Raw genomic sequence first — 20,648 nt, forward strand, 5'->3', positions numbered from 1 at the left:
GCATTTTTTTTAAAAGACAAGGAGAAAAGCATGACAGTTTTTATTTTGATTGACAAAGCAAGCCATTAAATCATTGGCCCTTTACCAGTATTGTAGCTTTGAGCAGTCTCCAATAGGTCTACATATGCCATATCATACCCAGGTGACTGCAAACAGAACCGCCAGTAACTAGAAGATACAGATTTCAGATAATTGTGTAAAGAACCAAATGAGAGATGAGAAGAAGAATATTTTTTATTTATATATAACAACTTACAATCTGGAAATCACTGCCTCAAAGGGTGGTGGAAAGAGAATCAATGGTAACTTTTAAACAGGAATTGGATGCATACTTGAAAGGGAAACATCTGCAGTGCAATGGGGAAGAGTGGGGCAGTGGACAGGTCTTCTAATTGAATAGATATTTCAAAGAACTGCCATAAGCACAATGGGCTAAATGGTGTCCTTCTGTACTGCAAGATTCCATGAACAGTTTGAGAATGATACAGCTTCTTAGGCTCACTCTTAAACGAGTCACTCAAACAAGTGTTAACATATTTGCTTATTAGGAAAATATCAAGAAAAGATGAATGAATGAACTTGCATTGATAGAGTGCCTTTCATGACCTCGATGTCCAAAATACTTTACAGCTGAAGTACTTTGAAGTGCAGTCACATATAAATGTAGAAATGAAGCAGTCAATTTGCGCAGAGCAAGACCTCACATACAGCAATGTGAGAAGGAGCAGTAATGTTGGTTGAGGGATAAATATTGGCTAGGGCATCCTGGTTCTTTGATAGTGTCATAGGACCTTTTACATTCACTTGAGGAGGCAGACGGAGGCCTCAATTTAGTATCTCATCCAAAAGATGTCTGAAAGAAGAATTATTGACAAAATCAATGAGCAGCTAAGCATTAGGGATTTCAAACAATCCCATTAAAAAAGGGACAATACAGCAATAAGGGTCATGAGCAGCTTTAGTAGTAAGTACTTTAAAATTTGCGCCCGAGGAAATTCATTCATGTAGCAGCAACAACCTCCAGATATCCCAAAGCACTTTTGAAGCTTGGTCATTCATGCAATATACAAATACACAATTGTTCTTTATCTTCTTGAATGTCTGAAAAATCTGCAAATTCCCGTAACCCCACATATTTACCCTGCTAATCCCCTGACACTAGGGTCAATTTAGCATGGCCAATCAACCTAACCCGCACATCTTTGGACTGAAAGTTTATTCTGAAAGTTGCATTCTAAATCAAGTGCTATCATGGTTCCTTCGAAGCAGTGCATTACCTCCTTCACAAACAAAAACAAGAAAGTTGATACAAATACAGAACAGAGGCTACTGAATTTGTGTTACTTTTTAAACCAAGTCTACAAATGCCTCGATTCACTTCTGAACATTAATACTCTCCACTATTAATAGAGGTCATATTGCGGAATACCTAAATCATTACCTAATTCAAAATCACAGATTAAATTGCACAATAAGAATTTTGGAATAGAAATAGGAATATTCCTGCACAATAGAAATTTTGCGCTGGATAAAAGTTGAATCCGACAATTCAAACGGAGTGGCTTCCAATTGAGAGAAGTAGACTGCACATGTCGTTACAGCTTTGATGGCAAGAGCCAGACCATATGGCAGTAAACAAAAAGGAGGCAGAGAACAAATTCCTACAATTGCTATAACATTCACTAGTTCTTCTGTAATCCCAGAGATTCAGATGCAGTTTCTAACCACTGCTAGGTCTGACTGTAACTTTCACCCTGCTCCAGGAATTATTGAGGACCCCTCGTAAATTCCAGATGGGTGCAACGGTATCAGGTTGCACATTGTAGTTGTTATCCACAGCTTTGCAGATTATCTCCAGGTTCTTCTGGCCCTTTGGCAGCGGCACAGTGAGCTGCCAGAGTTTCCATGCCCATGCCCGATCCTCATCCTGCTTCTCCCCAGTTAACTCAGCCACCTGCCAAGTCATCCCACCGTCCAGTGAGACATCAACTCGGATCACTTCTCGGCCAGCTCCGCTCCATGCATAGCCTTTCACTGTGACCTCATCGTCGTCTGCAGAGAGATAGTCATCATTGCAAGGTGTTGTGATGGCAGACTGGATGGGGAGCTCCTGGATTGCTGGAGCAGTACTGAAATCAACAGTGTCCCAGTCTACAGAGGGAGAAAACCCTTTATAGTCATTCACCTGCCAATGGCTCTTGCTTTCTTCTTTACTTACAATGATCTTGCTCAACCACTTGACATTACGTGCTCCGACCACTCCTGGCACAATGACACGTAGTGGAAAGCCATGATCCCTGGATAGCTCTTCACCATTCATTTCGTAGGCAAGTAGCACATCACCATCTTTGGCCAGGGCCTTGCGAATAGAAATAGAAGCCCCATAGGGTGACCCAGACACATCCTTATCAAGTCCCTCAAATTGGACATGCTTAGCATTCGTGTTCTCTGGGATCCCTGCATACTTGAGGACTTCAGAAAGCTTAGCTCCTCCCCATGTAGCATTACCAATTGCTGCCATCCCCCAATTCAGTCCCTTTACCTGACGCACAGCATTCATTTCAGAGCGCCGATTCCCTGCACACTGTAATGTGGCAGTTACGGTGTGCTTTGGGAACTTGGTCTTGAGGTCGTTGAGGGTTAATTGGATGGACCTCAGTCCCTCTCCCATAATCTCCAAATGGAACTTTTTTGGATCAATGTCTGGGACGGGCAGGTGGTTTCTTTTGAAGAAAATTTCATTTGGAGTAAGATAATTATCAGACAGGATTTCTAATGGCGGTTCTGCATTAAATGGCTTTAAACTATTCACTTTCAAAACAGGATGTCTCAGTGGCTCATTCCCATATGGGTCGCTCACATCTGAGATTGCCAGCTTCTGGTCTTCTGGGCTGAGTTCTCCAATTTTGTACTCTTCAAGCATCTTGGAAATATGTTCCTGATTATGGACTGCATACATTGCCCAGAATGGTTCAATGGCACCTCCAGCTGCAAGCATGATCTTATTTCCCCCAGGATGCAGGTCAACAAACTTCGTAATATCATACACACCAGATTTGTAGGTGACCCATACCCCATCTGCCATTGTTTTATGCTTGGTCACATCCTGCCTGGTATAAATTGGGTAAGTTGGTTTAACGTCATTGCCTTGAGCTGATACAGATGGGCTGGTCAATTCTGGGACACTTTTAGGCTCTGCTTGTTGCACCTAGAAGACAAAATAAAAGACTGTAAGCTTTCATGGACAAATAAAATCCATAACCTTTTGATTATCAATGTAACCTCAGAGGCGCTGCAATTGATCTCAGCATCTGGGTTTGAATGGGATGAAAGAAAAGTCAGCCAGAGCTCCCATTCCTGACTGCCTTCCAGATGCTGGAGTGCAGCTTGTGGATGTCAGGCAAGCGCAGAATCATCCTCAGCCATGATCAAGTACTTATTGGGACTCGTCTTCAACTGATAAAATAAATCAACCAATGAATGGTCACTTGGGGCAAGGTACCATGATTGCCATACTCATAGAAATGTACCTCAGGATGCTAGCATCTTCAGGAGAAACCTGGGTGGGACAAGAGTTAGGAATAGAAAAAGTCTGTAACGAGTCTCTTTACTAGGGAATACCATACACCATTTAAAAACAAAATGACTAAGCATAGATTAATGAAACAAGAGTTACACAATTGTTAGCAATGAAGCTATAGCTGTTTCTTCATACCTGCTGTCTGTATAAGCCATATACTAGGACAGCACCTGTACCCGCCAGGACTCCCACAACCATGTGTCGCCATTGTGTGTTAGAGAACTGGTTATCCACATTTTTGGCACGGTTAGCAGCTGTATTCTTCCATCGTATAAAGCCACATACTGAGCAGGCTTGTGGGAGCACTGCAGAGATCTCGGTCTGTACTCTAAAAAAGGAAGCAAAAAAATGAGAACACATCTTAATAAACTGAAATTCTTAGCACAATAGATTGGGAAGAGGGGAGATGATGCATTGTGGTAATGTTACTTAACTAATTGTGTCAAATGCAAACCTTGTTTTTTTAAAAAAAAAATTGGCAGTTCTGCCCCCCCCAAACCACAACCACATCATCTTTGGGCCTTCCGCGCATGCACTGGCCAGGAAATGGCCGCATATGCGTAGTGCCTTTTGGATTCTTTACACCAGGAACTGGTCTTGCGCACGTGTAAAGGAAAAAAGAACAGAAATAAAATGACATGAAACTGGAGGTCAGGTGGCCTGAGCCAGAGCACTATTAGAAGGAAGGTGTCCCAGGGAGCAAGATACAGAGAGGGGGACAAGGACAAGGTCTCAAATCAAGGAGTGGTACAGAAAGGAGCCAAGTTGAAAAAAGGAGCAGAGAAATAGGCTGTGAATTAAAGACAGCTGCAGGGAGCAGACATGAAACAAAAGCAGACTTGAGAGAAGCCCTGAAGATCCGAGGAGGCAGCCAAAGGTTGGTGACTCCTTATTGAGTCAGATGAGTTTTTATGACAATCGATAATGGTTTCATGGTCAATATTAAGTTTTTTTTTATTGAATTAAAATTCCACTAGCTGCCATTGTGGGATTCAAACTCAGGTCCCCTAGAGCATTCCCCTGGCTTTCTGGATTACTAGTCCAGTGACAATATTACTATTACGCCACCATCTTCCACTGTCCTTGTTGAAGCTGTCCGAGTGGGAGAGAATACCATTGCAAGCTCTTCAAATGTGGAGATTGGAAACTCTCAGTAAGAGAGTTTTCAGTGAGATTAGTTGGCTCAGTGTGATGAATATCTGAGTGGGTTGTTGAGGAATTCATGGAATTTGCTTGGGTTGCACATGGTGTTTACTTTGGAGTCTGGCGTGTCTGACCACATTTCACATGTACCACATACTCACCTTGAATTAGAACATAAGATAGATATTACAAACTCAAACGTAAAACAATTTGTGTCTGTAAAGATATTGCTGGGGTAAAGAATAGTGTGATTTGAATCATTTTTGTGTGTTAGTATCGAGATATTTCCAACCTCTGTCTAGTGTAATATAGTTCATTTTTCTTGTTTAACAATGTTAAAATTTCTTCAGCAGTTTCCTGTGAATTTGTTCAGCAACTGTCCTCCAGTTTCATAAAAAATAGTAGCTTCAAGCCAGGTTTCACCCTGTGATCCAACTTGTCCAGTGTAACATCAGCTGGGATCGTAACATAATAATCCAGTGGCCAAAATAATGCTCTTGGGACATCGGTTCAAATCCCAACATGGCAGATGGTGGAATTTAAATTCAGTTAATGAAATCTGAGATTGAAAGTTAGTCTCAGTAATGGCAAGCATGAAACTATTATCAATGGCTGTAAAATCCTATCTGGCCCACTGTCATTTAGGGAAGGAAATCTGCCAGCCTCACCTGGTCTGGCCGACATGTGATTCTAGATCCACATGAAGGCGGTTGACTCTTAACCCTCCAAAATGGCCTAGCAAGTCACTCAGTTCATGGGCAATAAATGCCAGTCTCATCAGTGGTGCTCATGACCACGAAAGACTAAATTAACGCAGAGACGTTGCATCAAAGATCAGGCCATTTCTGATCACTTCTTTGTATCATTGACCACCCACAACCATTTCCACCTTCTGCATCCATCCATGGAAAAATGCTACCTCCAATTTACTTACAACTGCATTTTCAAAATCCCTGCTATCCAGCCTTTGGCCCTCCATTCACACAATATTTCTACAGCAACTTAGGCAACTGCACACACACCTCCACATTTCATGTCCTCGTATCCAATATTACTATTACTGGCTCACTCTGGCCATTCATCTATTCCCCCCAGCCCCCTTAGAGCCCACACCTTGATTCCCTTATGTCCAAGGGACGCAAACTTGACAACTGGTTTAGAAATCCACCACCAGATCTGGTTGGGTCAGATAAAACGCTATTGGGTCCTTTGCTTGCCTGCAAAAGCTGCTCACTATTCCAGGACCTTAGTGAAATGCAAAGATAATTCTTGGCTTCTTTTTCCCCACTGCAACCAGTTTTCTTAAACCCCCTTTTTCCTGTATCCTCCACCATCACCTCCAACAAGTATGAGGAGCTCATGGACTTCCTTTACACTAAGATCCAATCAGCCACCTCTGCCACGTCCCTCCCTTCCACTAGCTCACATGGTAAAACTTTCTCCAAGTTCCCCCTGCCCTAGACCTGAACATGCATCTTTTCTCTCCTGTTGCTCTTCATGCCCTCTGAGCTCACCCTGTGCCTTCTGATAATGTTGTTGAGGGGTAGCATAAAGATGTGTAATGAGAAGTGGAATGAGAAGATAGACTGGGACTTTTTTCTCTGCAGCGTAGGAGGCTAAGGGGTGATCTTATCGAGGTCTATAAAATATTAAAGGGCACAGATCAGCTAGATAGTCAATATCTTTTCCCAAAGGTAGGGGAGTCTAAAACTAGAGGGCATATGTTTAAGGTGAGAGATACAAAAGTGTCCAGAGGAGCAATTTTTTCACACACAGTGTGGTGAGTGTCTGGAACAAGCTGCCAGAGATAATAGTAGAGGCGGGTACAATTTTTTAATCTTTTAAAAAGCGTTTAGACAGTTACATGGATAAGATGGGTATAGAGGGTTATGGGCCAAATGCAGGCAATTGGGACTAGCTTCGGGGTTTAAAAAAAAGGGCGGCATGAACAAGTTGGGCCGAAGGGCCTGTTTCCATGCTGTAAACCTCTATGACTCTCAGTGGTCAAGGGTAGATCCTTGAGGGACGCCAGATTGGGCGGTGAGGCCCACCTTCGGTTCCAACAATCCTATTCTCAATAAACTGCACCCACCTTCCTCTCCTGATCCCCATGTTAGCCCAAATTGTTCACAGTTCTCTCTTTAGGTGTTGGCCCTCTCCTTTAAATCTGCCATCATCACCATTCTCCTCAAAAACCAATCCTTGACCGCACCATCCTTGTAAACTGCTGTCCCATCTCCAACCTCCCTTTTCCTCTGTAAAGCCCTTGATTCTCCCAAATCCGTTACCATCCCTCTGATCAGGTTTCCACAGTACCAAAACAGCTCTGATCGAAGTCACAACTGACACCCTTTAACATTGTGACAAAGGTCAACTTTCCCTCCTCCTCCTTTGACTTGTCTGCAACCTTTGACACTATTGACCACATTATCCTTCAATGACTTTTCAGTGTTGTCCAGCTGGATAGAATAGCATTCACCTGGTCCAATTCTCATCTCTTGAACTGTAGCCAGAAAATTACTTGCAATGGCTTCTCTCCCTACTCCAGCACAGCTCCATCTGGCGTCCCTCAAGGATCTACCCTTGGCCACTTCTCAGTACACATCTTTATGCTGCCCCTCAACAACATTATCAGAATGCACAGCATTGGTTTTCACATGTATACTGATGACATCCAGTTTTCCCTAACCAACACCTCTCTTGATTCCTCCACTGTTGCTAAATTCTCAGACTGTTTATCCACCATCTAGTACTGGATGGGTAGAAATGTCCTCCAATTGAATATTGGGAAGGCTGAAGCCAGTGTTTTGGTCCCTGTTCCAAACTCTGTTCCCCAGCTACCAATTCCATCCTTCGCCATGGCAACAGTCTGGGATTAAGCCTGTTTGTTCGCAACTGTGTCACATTTGATCCCAAGATGAGCTTCCAAACTCACCGCACCATCACCGAGACCACCTAAACGTCATGCCTGTCTCAGCTCATCTATTGATGAAACCCTTGTCTATGCCTCCATTACCTCTAGACTTTACTGTTCCAATGCACTCCTGGTTGGTCTCGCACGTTCTATTCCCCTGCAAACTTAAGGTCACCTAAAACTCTCCTGACCATGTCTCAACTCGCACTAAGTCCTGTTTTCCATTGACCCACATTGGCTTCTAGTCAAGTAACATCATGCTTTCAAGATTCTCATCCTCATCTTCAAACCATTCATGGCCTTCGCCTTCTAATCTCCTCCAGTCCCACAACTCATCTGTAAGCCTCAAAATTTCACCTCTGTTTGCATCCCCAATTCTAATTATGCCACCATTGTGGCCATGCCTGGAGTTGCTTAGCCCGAAGCTTTGAAATACCCTCCCTGCACCTCTCTACCTCACTTAGCTTAAGACACTCCTTGAAACCTACCTCTTTGATGAAGCTTTTGGTCACCTTACCTAATCTCTCACCTGGATCATTGTCATACTTTTGTTTAATAATGCTCCTCTGAAGTGCCTTGGGGACATTTCATTGCATTAAAGGTGTTGTATAAATATAAGTTATTGCTGATTTCATAGCAGTTGGTGGAGTTTGAATTTACGTTTACTGAATGTAAATCCCAGTCCTCTGAAATACTGGTCCAGTCACAGACAATGCAGTACATACTCCAGACATGTGTATTCAGCACAGCATTAATACATTGTCTCAAAAATTCTGTTTTTTATATTCGTTGACTTACTAATGTGGTACAGAGCAAAGTAAGCAGTTTTGTTTTCAGTAGCTGACATATTTTAGACATTAGGGCAGCAGGGGTGCTTCATAGAGAACAGTAGTTTTCATATTTTTGTCACAAAACAACAAATAATCTGCAAGTGCAAGGCTGCTATAAAATAAACGTGGACTTCAGATTAAAAAAAAGTAAATGCACATATCTGAGGCAACAGAACCAAACAACTGTAAAGGTCACTGCTACAAACAGCAGTCACCAAAAGAGTGAAAGTTTGGGATATCACTTTTGAAGGCTTTACTTCTTTTGTCCAGAAGGGCCAGATTCTCATGTTCACCAGATATATGTAGCATGACAATGATCTACTTATACACACCCAGAATGAGACAGAGAGAGAGATTCAAATTAAATTGAATGCAATAGAAAGTGGACTGGACAGCGAATGCCCCCTTTTTAAAAAAATGAACATGCAAATTAACTGATCTCTATGATGCACACAGATGTGAATACTGATTATTTTTATTCCAAATAGCTAAAACATAATTGTCAAAGTGTAAGAACAAAAAACAAATAGTTTCTTTGAGCCACTACAACTTCATTCATCACTATTAATAAGGGTGGCACGGTGACATAGTGGTTAGCACTGCTGCCTCACAGCGCCAGGGACCCGGGTTCGATTCCCAGCTTGGGTCACTGTCTGTGTGGAGTTTGCACATTCTCCCTGTGTCTGTGTGGGTTTCCTCCGGGTGCTCTGGTTTCCTCCCACAGTCCGAAAGACGTGCTGGTTAGGTGCTTTGACCTGAACAGACGCCGGACTGTGGTGACTAGGGGATTTTCACTGTAAGTTCATTGCAGTGTTACTGTAAGCCTTACTTGTGACTAATAAATAAACTTTATCTGTACATCTGCAGGAATCAACTCAGCACACAGAAGGTTAACAGTATTATCCAGCATGGATTAGCCATAAATTGGCTAAACATGTGGCTACCTGAATCAAATTACAAGGCTAAAATTATAGAGAAAACCCCTTCAAGGCAGCAAATAGACTTTGTTCTTAACGTTTCATGTAACTGTCTTTAAATGAAAAAACACTTGTACACTATTGTGAAAAAATGAAGTTCATAAAAAGTTGCCCTTCATGCAGGAACATTCCCTGAATTAAACAGACCATTAACCAAAAACTGAGAATCCTTTCCCAGCACATATAATGATTGACAAGACACAAGAAAATGCATCATGCACTCGCATCGCACTTTTCACAATCTTGGATCATAAAGTGCTTCATAGCCAAGGGAGTACTTTTGACACTGTTGTAACAATGTAGGAAAAAGAAATTAAATCAAAGCTTTACAAAAAAAAAGGATGTTTTACATACAAAAGGTGGAGCAATTTTATAACAAGAACAGAAACAGCTATGGACCCTTTAAATCTTCCAATACAACTCAGACACTGAGCAAATGTACTGCAATACCTAACCATGCAGGCCAGGAACACAAGAAATAGGAGTAGACCACATGGTCTGTCATGCCTGTTCCACCATTCAATATCATGGCTGCTCTTGGGTTTTAACTCCATCTTCCTGCCTGCCCTCCCCAAGAGACCAGCAATCTGTCTATCTCAGCCTTAAATGTATTCAACAATGGAGCATCCACAACCCCGAGATAGAGGATTCCAAAGATTCACAACCTTTTGACGTGATTTCTCATCTCAGCCCTAAATGATCAGGTCCTTATCCCGAGACTGTGCCTGTTTTCTCAACTCCCCAGCTCAGTGTCTACCCTGTCCAGCCTCTTCAGAATCTTGTGTTACAATGAGATTGTCTCATTCTTCAAAACTGCAGAGTGTAGGCCAGCAATTTGCTCAACCAGGGCAGTTACAAGGCAACCACATTGCTGTGGGTCTGGTAAGGATAGCAGGTAAACATGGACGTTATCACTGACTGTTCTCCCCTCAGCCAATGAATCAATACTCTTCTCCATTCATAACCACTTGGAGGAAGCACTGAGGGTTGCAAGGGCACAGAATGGACTCTGGGTGGGGGACTTCGACACCCATCAAGAGTGGGTCGGTAGCACCACTACAGAGCCAGCTGGTCGGGTCCTAGAGAACATAGCTGCTAGACTGGCTCTGCGGTATGCGGTGAGGGAACAACTTACTTGACCTCATATGCACCAATCTACCTGTCGCAGTTTCATCTGTCCATGACAGTATCGGCAGGAGTGACCACTGCACAGCCCTTTTGGAGATGAAGTCCCGTCTTCACATTGAGGATATCCTCCACCATGTTTGCAGCATTCCCACCATGTTAAATGGGATAGATTTCAAAACTGGGCATCGATGAGGCACTGTGGGCCATCAGAAGCAGTAGAGTTGTATACAACCATAGTCTGTAATCTCATGGCCCAGCATATCCCTTCACTCTACCTTTACAATCAAGCCAGGGGATTAACCTTGATTCAAAGAAGAATGCAGGAGGGCATGCCAGGAGCAACACCAAGTATATCTGAAAATTTAGGTGTCAACCTGGTGAAGCTTCAACACAAGACTACTTGTAGACCAAACAGCAAGCAATACACAAAGCTAAGTGATACCATAACAAACAAATCAGATCTAAGCTCTGCAGTCCTGCCACATCAAATCATGAATGGTGATGGGCAACTAAACAGCTAACTGGAGGGGAAGGCTCCACAAGTATCCCCATCCTCAATGATGGGGGAGTCCAGCACATCAGTGCAAAAGATAAAGTTGAAGCATTTGCAGCAACCTTCAGCCGAGTGAGCGATCCATCTTGGACTCCTCCGGAGGTCTCCAGCATCACAGATGTCAGTCTTCAGACAATTTGGTTCACTGCATGTGATATTAAGCAGCTAAAAGTAACAGACGCTGCACAGGCTATGGGCCCTGACAACATTTCAGCAATAGTATGGAAGGCTTATGTTCCAGAACCAGCCACACCCCAAGCCAAGCTGTTGTAGTACATCTATATCATTGGCAATTACCTGGAAATGTGGAAAATTGCCCAGATATGTCCTGTCCACAAAAAAAGGACAAAGCCAATCCAGACCTATGAGTCTACTCTCAATCATCAGAGAAATGATGGAAAGCGTCAGGGATAGTCCTGTCAAGCGACACTTGCTCAGCAATAACCTGCTCACGGGTGCTCAATCTGGGTTCTGCCAGGATCACTCAGCTCCTGACCTCATTACAGTCTTAGTCCAAACATGGACAAAAAGAAAGAGGAACTCCTGAGGCGAGGCGAGAATGACTGGCCTGACATCAATGAGTGTGGCATCAAGGTACCCTGGCAAAACTGAAGTCAGTGGGAATCAGGGGAAAACTCTTCACTGGTTGGAGTCATACCTAGCACACAGGAAGATGGTTGTGGTTCTTTGTGGCCTGAGACATTGTTGAGGGAGTTCCTGAGGGTAGTGTTTGAGGCCCAAACATCGTTAGTGGTTTCATCAACGAACTTCCCTCCACCCCAAGGTCAATCGCTGATGATTGCGAAATGCGCAACACCATTTGCGACTCCTTAGACACTCAAACAAGACCTGAACAACAATCAAGTGGCAAGTAACATTCGTACCGCAAAAGTGCCAGGCAATGACCATCTCCAATAAGAGATAATTTAACCATCGCCCTTGACATTCAATTGTGATAGTATCACTGAATCCCCACTATCAACGTCCTGGGGATTACCACTGACCAGAAACTGAACAAGCCATATAAATATTGTGGCTACAAGAACAGGTCAGAGGCTTGGAATCCTGTGGCAAGTAACTCACCTCCCAACCCACCAAAGCCTGTCCACCATCTACAAGGCACGAGTCAGGAATGTGATGGAATACTCTCTACTTGCTTGGATAAGTGCTGCACCAACAACATAAGAAGCTTAATACCATCCAAGACAAAGCAGCTCACTTGATTGGCACCCCATTTACAAACTTCACTCCCTCCACCGTTGATGCACAGTGGCAGCAGTCTCTATCATCTACACGATACACTGCAGCAACTCACCAAGGCTCCTGTGACAGCACCTTCCAAACCTGTGATCTCTATCACCTGGAAGGACAAGGGAAGCAGATGCACGGGAGCACCACCATAGCATATCATCCAGACTTAGAATATCATTGTCACTAAGTCAAAATCCTGCAACTCCTTAAAGCACTGCATGTGTTCCTACAATGTATGGACTGCAGCGGTTCAAAAAGGTAGCTCACCACCACATTCTCCAGGGCAGTCAGGGATGGACAATAAATGCCAGTCGAGCCAGAAATGCCCACATTCCATGAACCAATGAAAAAAAGATTTCCTTTTCTAAAGGACAAGAACCACCAAATGGGCTTTTACAACAACTGATGATAGCTGTCATGGTTAACCCATTACTAATACTTGCTTTATAATTCTAGATTTATTAAATGAGTTTAAATTCCACCAGCTGCCGTGATGAGATTTGAACCCTGGACCTCTGGATAAGTAGCTCAGTGACATTAATACTACGCCACCATCTCCCCAACAATGTCTAAGTGCACTGTTACGACTTCCTTCATAATAGATTCAAGATTCTTGCTTTCCTGTGGGAAATGTAGAACTTTCTTTGCTCCAGTCCTTCTCAGGCCCCCTCCTTCACCTTTTCCTCAGTATTTTAATGGTTGCATTGATACTGCTTCCCACTCCTGCTCTGAACTAAAGAATCATCAACTTTGCTTCCAATTTCCACCCTCCTCTCACCTTCACTTGATCTACGTGGCACTCATCCCTTCCTTGACTTTTCTCTATCAACTAATATTCAAAGTCCACTGACTCCCACAATTACCTTGACTAACCTCCTGCAAGGACTCCATTCCACTGTCCAGTTCCTGTCTCAGCTGCTCAAATGATGCAACCTTCCATGCCAGTGCATGATACACCTTCCTTTCTCTTTGACTGAGAATCCCCTGCTCCATCCCAAATGTCACCTCTAAACCTTCTCAGCTCATCACCCTGCATCGCCAAATCACTTCATCCGTAATAATAGCAAATTCTCCATTCCGTGCGCTTGTGGAAACACTGTTTAATGGTAGACATTGTGATGATACTGTGCCTTTAAGAAATGTACTTGAATCATGTTTCTTTGTAGGTTTTACAAGCAGTTCCTTTGCAAGATTTTATTGGCACCACTTTGTTTGTCGTTGGTATCCTCTAATTATTACTGAAGCAATATAATGGACATCTTCTTTATTTTGAATCTGAGCTACTGTAGTGTCCCAGAGTTTTATAGTCCTTTTGGGAATTATTGGGTGGAGCACGATCGACAAGTCAGGTGCTGCATGGGGACAGTACTTTTCCACAGAAAAGTCCATGATTTTAGTTTCATTTTTCTCAGATGCTGTTTGGATATGAGACAGAAAGCAGTGGCTCTTGTTTCTCCCTCTCTCTGGAGTTGTAAATTCTGCTGTCTGTTAGTTGCAGTTAGAAACTGATGGAGGCAGGCAGTGTCTGTCTCTCCCATCTTTCATTCCCTCACCCTGCAGTATAAATATTTCCCACTTTCTATGCCTTTTAGCTTTGACAAAGGGTCACCTGGACTCGAAACGTCAGCTCTTTTCTCTCCTTACAGATGCTGCCAGACCTGCTGAGATTTTCCAGCATTTTTTCTTTTGGTTCAGATTCCAGCATCCGCAGTAATTTGTTTTTATCCAGTGTCTGTCTCTCCTGCTCTCTCCAGAGGCATGCTGAAAGTCCAGGACTGGGAAGCCTCAGTTTTAATCCAACATCCAAAGGACCAATTCACAGCAGGTGTCAAAAAAACTGCAAAATCCAGCATCATGCGAGTCTATTTGCTTTTTGTGCCAAGTCTAGAGGGATTGTATGTTTGTGGGTGTTGTTTGACTTGGAACATCATAAACCTGTTCAGGTTTATACTATATCATGTTTGATTCTTGCAATTGGTAAAACTTAAGCTAATTTATTATATTTTAGCTGTGTTCTTAAATAAACTTTATTTGATAAAAGCTTCCTAGTGGGCTGCTTGAATCATACCTGGAGTGAAAAGCTTTATGCTCATCTGTGCCAAATTCAAAGGCAAAAACATAGAGTCTGGGCTATCTTCATAAAACACCTTGGAGTTTTGGCCTGGATAACAACAACATCGACAAATAAAACCAGGTCCAGTTTGCTATTTCTGGTCATATCTAATTGTGGTGTAACCTTTACATGACCCACGTAACTGCACACTAATGCCCCTGTGCTCCTCTACTCCATTTGAGATCTGCTATTTCAAATGTATTTTGTTTCCTAGATTCCTTCCAAATATTATTTTACATTTACAAATCACGTTACTCTTTTCTATGCCCAACTGTAATTTGGCATTAAAAACAAACTTCAACATTTCCTCAATTGCCAAGTCTAGGTGATGTATATAATAAAGAAACAAAGATAGTATTAACTATCCAAAGATGACACTGTCAGTGACTTTTTAAAATCCTCTCAGTCAATACACTTTATATTCTGGTAATTAAACAGATACAAAAATTTGATTATCTACCCTTTTCTCCCAAGTCTCACTCAAAGCATTTAAAATTTTATATTTACATTCTCCAGACCAACAATTGTAGATAAGTCTATTTAACATTTAACTCTGTATTTTAAAAAGACCAAGATCATATATTTCAAATATGACTGCAATTAATAAAGCAAGGCTGAAATAACTCTAAAATTCATGAGATGCATCCATTATAGCCTCAAGCTGATGGGATACTTCCAGGCAATGGTGGGGACACATCCAAAAGTATTTCCTTCTTGGCTAAACTGCACCAAAGACTTGCATTTCTATAGTGGCTTTCAGGATAACCCAAAGTGCTTTTCCACCCAATGAAGTACTTTTGAAGTGTAGTCAATGTTGCTTTATAGGAAATACAGCAGCCAATTTGTGCACAGCAAGCTCCCACCACCAACAATATGATAATCTGTTTCAGTAACGTCGACTGAGGGTTAATTTCAGTCAGGACACCAGGAATAATCCCTGTGCTCTCAAAGAACAAAGAACAGGCCCTTCGGCCCTCCAAGCCTGTGCCGCTCCCTGGTCCAAACTAGACCATTCTTTTGTATCCCTCCATTCCCACTCCGTTCATGTGGCTATCAAGATAAGTCTTAAACGTTCCCAGTGTGTCCGCCTCCACCACCTTGCCTGGCAGCGCATTCCAGGCCCCCACCACCCTCTGTGTAAAATATGTCCTTCTGATATCTGTGTTAAACCTCCCCCCCTTCACCTTGAACCTATGACCCCTCGTGAACGTCACCACCGACCTGGGGAAAAGCTTCCCACCGTTCACCCTATCTATGCCTTTCATAATTTTATACACCTCTATTAAGCCTCCCCTCATCCTCCGTCTTTCCAGGGAGAACAACCCGTTTACCCAATCTCTCCTCATAACTAAGCCCCTCCATACCAGGCAACATCCTGGTAAACCTCCTCTGTACTCTCTCCAAAGCCTCCACGTCCTTCTGGGGGTAGTGTGGCGACCAGAACTGGACGCAGTATTCCAAATGCGGCCGAACCAACGTTCTATACATCTGCAACATCAGACCCCAACTTTTATACTCTATGCTCCATCCTATAAAGGCAAGCATGCCATACGCCTTCTTCACCACCTTCTCCACTTGTGACGTCACCTTCAAGGATCTGTGGACTTGCACACCCAGGTCCCTCTGCGTATCTACACCCTTTATGGTTCTGCCATTTATCGTATAGCTCCTCCCTACATTATTTCTACCAAAATGCATCACTTCGCATTTATCAGGATTGAACTCCATCTGCCATTTCTTTGCCCAAATTTCCAGCCTATCTATATCCTTCTGTAGCCTCTGACAATGCTCCTCACTATCTGCAAGTCCTGCCAATTTTGTGTCGTCCGCAAACTTACTGATCACCCAAGTTACACCTTCTTCCAGATCGTTTATATAAATCACAAACAGCAGAGGTCCCAATACAGAGCCCTGCGGAACACCACTAGTCACAGGCCTCCAGCCAGAAAAAGACCCTTCCACTACCACCCTCTGTCTTCTGTGACCAAGCCAGTTCTCCACCCATCTAGCCACCTCCCCCTTTATCCCATGAGATCCAACCTTTTGCACCAGCCTACCATGAGGGACTTTGTCAAACGCTTTACTAAAGTCCATATAGACGACATCCACGGCCCTTCCCTCATCAACCATTCTAGTCACAACCATTCTAGTCTCCTTCAAAATAATGCCACAAGATCTTTTACGTCCACCTGAGGGGTTAGACGGGGTCCCGGTTTAACATCTTATTCGGAAAGCAGCATCTCTGACAACACAGCACTATATTAGAGTGTCAGCCTAAATTTATGTTCAAGTCTGTGGAGTTGAACATGAACCCACAACCTCTGACTCAGTAATGTCACCAAGTGAACCATAGCTGACACTAGTGTGTGGAAAAGAGCCTTGTTAACCAGAATCTTTTTAAAGCCACCAAATGAATACAAGTTACTCTACTCAAACGGATGGAATGACCAATACCTGCTTCGTAGCTGCCAGATACCCAGAACAGACCTTGTACACCTAAGGAATGACATCACTGTACCTGGGTAGAAAGAAAAATATGTTGTTTCAGATTAGGTTTAATTCTGTATTTTCCGCATCTTGCAATGTGTCTCCATTGTGACTACCCACCCCAACGAGATTCCTTGCTCATCCAATCATTCACCCAAGAACAACATCAATTTCTACTTGTATGGCTCCATATATAGAGATGTAAGCAAGTGGAATGGTAATGATTAGAAGGGGCATGTCCTAACTATTAACAGAGGAGAGGGAAGTCCAAAGTTAAAGTCTGAGGTCCTGAGGCGGGATAAGTTGATTTGTAAATATGATGGAATTAGTTTGGAGATGTTCAGGTTTAGAATCAGTTGTGGAGAGCAAGTGACTCCAGGAGCAGTTTGTGGGACAAAGTATCAGTGGGTGTGCTGTTTGCCCAGTAAAGCACAAGCTATTAGAGGTCTACCTCTAATAGACCCTAATAGCAGAAGGTCTACTAGAGGTAAGTATGGCCATGGCATGAGCATTGCAAATTCAGTATACCAGCAAAGGAGCAGTGTGACTGTAACCCAAGGACTAAGAGAAGTGAAGTCTCAGGATTCAGGAGGCAATAAAGGGCAAATCCATGAGATCAGTATAGATGAGGGATTTGGTCCAAGGAGCTTACAAGACTGGGAGCAGCATAGAGGCTTGAAGAGCGAGTCCCACCTATTCCAGCAAAGGAGGAGAGAGGATTTCTGAAGCATGAATCGTGTCAGCAGCTACTGGAAGCAAGCAGAAAAAAAAAGGTCATTCAGCAGCACTGGAGCAGAATCAAGAGCAGTGTGGGGTGAAAAGTTCCCAGGAGACAGACCAGGTAGTGAAATAGAGAAAGTTCAGCAGAGAATAGGCTTTGTAGAAAGTGGCAACCAAAGAGAGCCTGAAGCTCGCAGTACAAATTAAAAATGTGCGCACTGTTAGGGACAGGGGAAAAGAGATTAAAACAGCAGGAGGCCATTCAGCCCCTCAAGCCAATTCCACCATTCAGTCAGATAGTGGCTGATCTCTAGTTTAACTCGGTTTACTCACCTTGGTTCCATAACCTTTAATACCCTTTCCACATAAAAATCTATCAATCCCAGTTTCAAAATTTTCAGACAGATAGTCAGCTTCAACATTTTTTTTGGGGGGGGAAAAGCTCTAGATTTCCACTACCCTGTGTGTGAAGTGCATCCTGGCATGAACTCAAAGGTCAAGCTCCAATTTTTAATGTTATTCTGTTCTCATCACCACAATAAATAGTTTTGCTCCATCAATTCGCTTATTCATTTCAAACATCTCAACAAGTTCCCCCCTTAATCTTCTATACTAAAAGGTCTTCATAATTTAAGTCTTTTGGTGTCTATCATTCTGGCAAATCTGCATCACCTCCAAGACCAATATCCCGCCCAAAGTAGTGCCCAGAACTGAACACTCTACTCTAAATAGGGTCCACCTTCATGTAATCACAACACAACATGAAACCCCTTTGTATTCCACTTTCTTGAGATAAAGAACAACACTAAGGACACAGAATAGAAGCAAAATACTGTGGGCGCTGGAAATCTGGAATAACAGAAAATGCTGGAAAAACTCAGCAGGTCTGACAGCATCTATGGCGAAAGAAACACAAGAGTTAACATTTCAAGTCCAATATCTGCTTCACTCTCCACAGAAGCTGCCAAACCTGCTGAGTTTTTCCAGCATTTTCTGTTTTTGTACTAAGGACAGAGAGGTTATTTCCCTTGGTTAGAGAATCTGGAACACTCAGGATAACAGACTGATCATTTAGGACTGAAATTAGGAGAATTTATTTTTACTCAAAGGGTTTGAATAGACTCAAATACCAGGAGGGTTACAGATGCTCCATCATTGAATCTATTTAAGGAGATAGATTTTTGATCTCTTGGGGAATCGTGTAATGGGAAGTGACAAGGAAATGAGACAGAAAACCAGTCATGAATGTATTGAATGGAGGAGCAGGCTTGAGGGGCTGCAACCTACTACTTACTTTTCAAAATACTTGGATTGGTCCCAAGCCATTTTGGGATGTCCCGAGGCAATGAAAAGGACAACATAACAACAGCACCTATAGAGTTCTTTTATACTGGTCTCCAATTGAACCATTTTGGGGGAAGGTGAGGAGGAGATAAAGGAGTGGGGAAACCACCCCTACCAATCAAGACCAAAAAAAAGCACATTTTTCCAGAAATAAATTGGTGTTCATTTTTTGAACCAGATAAGTGTCAAGCAAGGAAAACACAATGACAGGTGGAGCAAATGCTTAATTCTCTCGAAGTGAGCTGAGGCAACTTGCTGAGTTCCTGGATGTTTTCTGACATCAACCAAAGAATTATTTAAACCGTGAGCCTAACATTTCAGAAACCACTTTTAAAGGTTTGATAAATTCAAAAAGAGGTTGTTTTTAAAAAAGGGTGGGGGTGGAAATTGGAGACAATTTTTTTTAATCGACTGGTTTAAGTTTCTCGTCAAACCCAGACCGAGATTGAAGGATAAGAGCGCCAAAAATAAGAAGTTTCAAAGGCAATGCATTTTAAAACGTTCACGTTTGAGACGGACAGCAAGCAACCTCTCCTCAGAAAACGGCCAAAACAAAACAAATTAAAAACAGTACCCCCGAGATTTCAAATTTGCGTCTGGCTCGATAAAATCTTTATTCCGCCGCTGAGCCGGACAGCATCGCTATTATTAAAAACGTTCGCATGTCCTTCGCGTTGAATTGAACAATATAGTCACCGAGTTGTTGTGTTGCCGGCTCTAAATCTCCTCACAAAACTCCCCTCAGCTCCACGCGACGTGTCGCCCGCTCGGCTCAGTAACTGTGCGCATGTGTGGCAGCAGGCCATTCCCGTGACGTTTATCACTTTATGGTTTGGAGGCGAGCCATGGCCATCAGGGAGATTTGGAACCCAATAGCAGCAGTTACCAAGGCAATGGAGCTGTATGAGCTTTAGGCTCACTTCCATGGACCGTCTCTACACTGACATGTTCCACTTGGTCATTTTAATTCTCAACAGTGGTTAGTACTGCTGCCTCAGCGCCAGGGACCCAGATTCAATTCCGGCTTTGGATGACTGTATGGAGTTTGCACGTTCTCCCCATGTCTGTGTGGGTTTCCTCAGGGTTATCTGGTTTCTTCCCACACTCCAAAGATGCGCAGGTTAGGTGGATTGATGAAGCTAAATTGCCCCTTAATGTCCAAAGATGTGTATGTTAGGTGGATTGACCAAGCTAAATTGCCCCTTAATGTCCCAAGATGTGTAGGTTAGGTGGATTGACCAAGCTAAATTGCCCCTTAATGTCCAAAGATGTGTAGGTTAGGTGGATTGACCATGCTAAATTGCCCCTTAATGTCCAAAGATGTGTAGGTTAGGTGGATTGACCAAGCTAAATTGCCCCTTAATGTCCAACGATTTGTCGGTTAGGTGGATTGACCATGCTAAATTGCCCCTTGTGTCCAAAAATGTGTAGGTTAGATGGATTAGCTAAGCTAAATTGTCCCTTAGTGTCAGAAGGACCAGCAGGGTAAATACAGGGTGTTATGGGGATAGGACCTGGGTGGGAGTGTCGGTGCAGGCTTGATGGGCTAAATAGCCTCCTTCTGCACTGTAGGGATTCTATGATCTATGGTTCTATTTTATGATATGC

At 43.0% G+C, this 20,648-nt stretch overlaps 1 protein-coding gene across 3 annotated transcripts; it reads right to left on the bottom strand.

Moving 5' to 3' along the window:
* Nucleotides 1-216: 216 nt before the first annotated feature.
* On the bottom strand, nt 217-19,829 carry suox (sulfite oxidase). Of its 3 annotated transcripts, XM_078200978.1 has the most exons (5): nt 19,737-19,829; nt 17,629-17,722; nt 16,944-17,007; nt 3,716-3,908; nt 217-3,208 (listed from the first exon to the last, which is right to left on the bottom strand). In XM_078200978.1, the coding sequence occupies exons 2-5, from the start codon at nt 17,705-17,707 to the stop codon at nt 1,721-1,723; spliced, it is 1,824 nt and encodes a 607-aa protein (XP_078057104.1). In that variant the 5' UTR covers nt 17,708-17,722; nt 19,737-19,829; the 3' UTR covers nt 217-1,720. The 3 variants fall into 3 exon arrangements, with proteins under 3 accessions (XP_078057104.1, XP_078057105.1, XP_078057106.1); XM_078200979.1 differs by lacking the exon at nt 17,629-17,722 and having other exon boundaries at nt 19,737-19,820; XM_078200980.1 differs by lacking the exon at nt 17,629-17,722 and having other exon boundaries at nt 19,615-19,778.
* Nucleotides 19,830-20,648: the final 819 nt, after the last annotated feature.

The sequence above is a fragment of the Mustelus asterias genome, chromosome X (assembly GCF_964213995.1).
Source record: "Mustelus asterias chromosome X, sMusAst1.hap1.1, whole genome shotgun sequence".
NCBI classification, from domain to species: domain Eukaryota; kingdom Metazoa; phylum Chordata; class Chondrichthyes; order Carcharhiniformes; family Triakidae; genus Mustelus; species Mustelus asterias.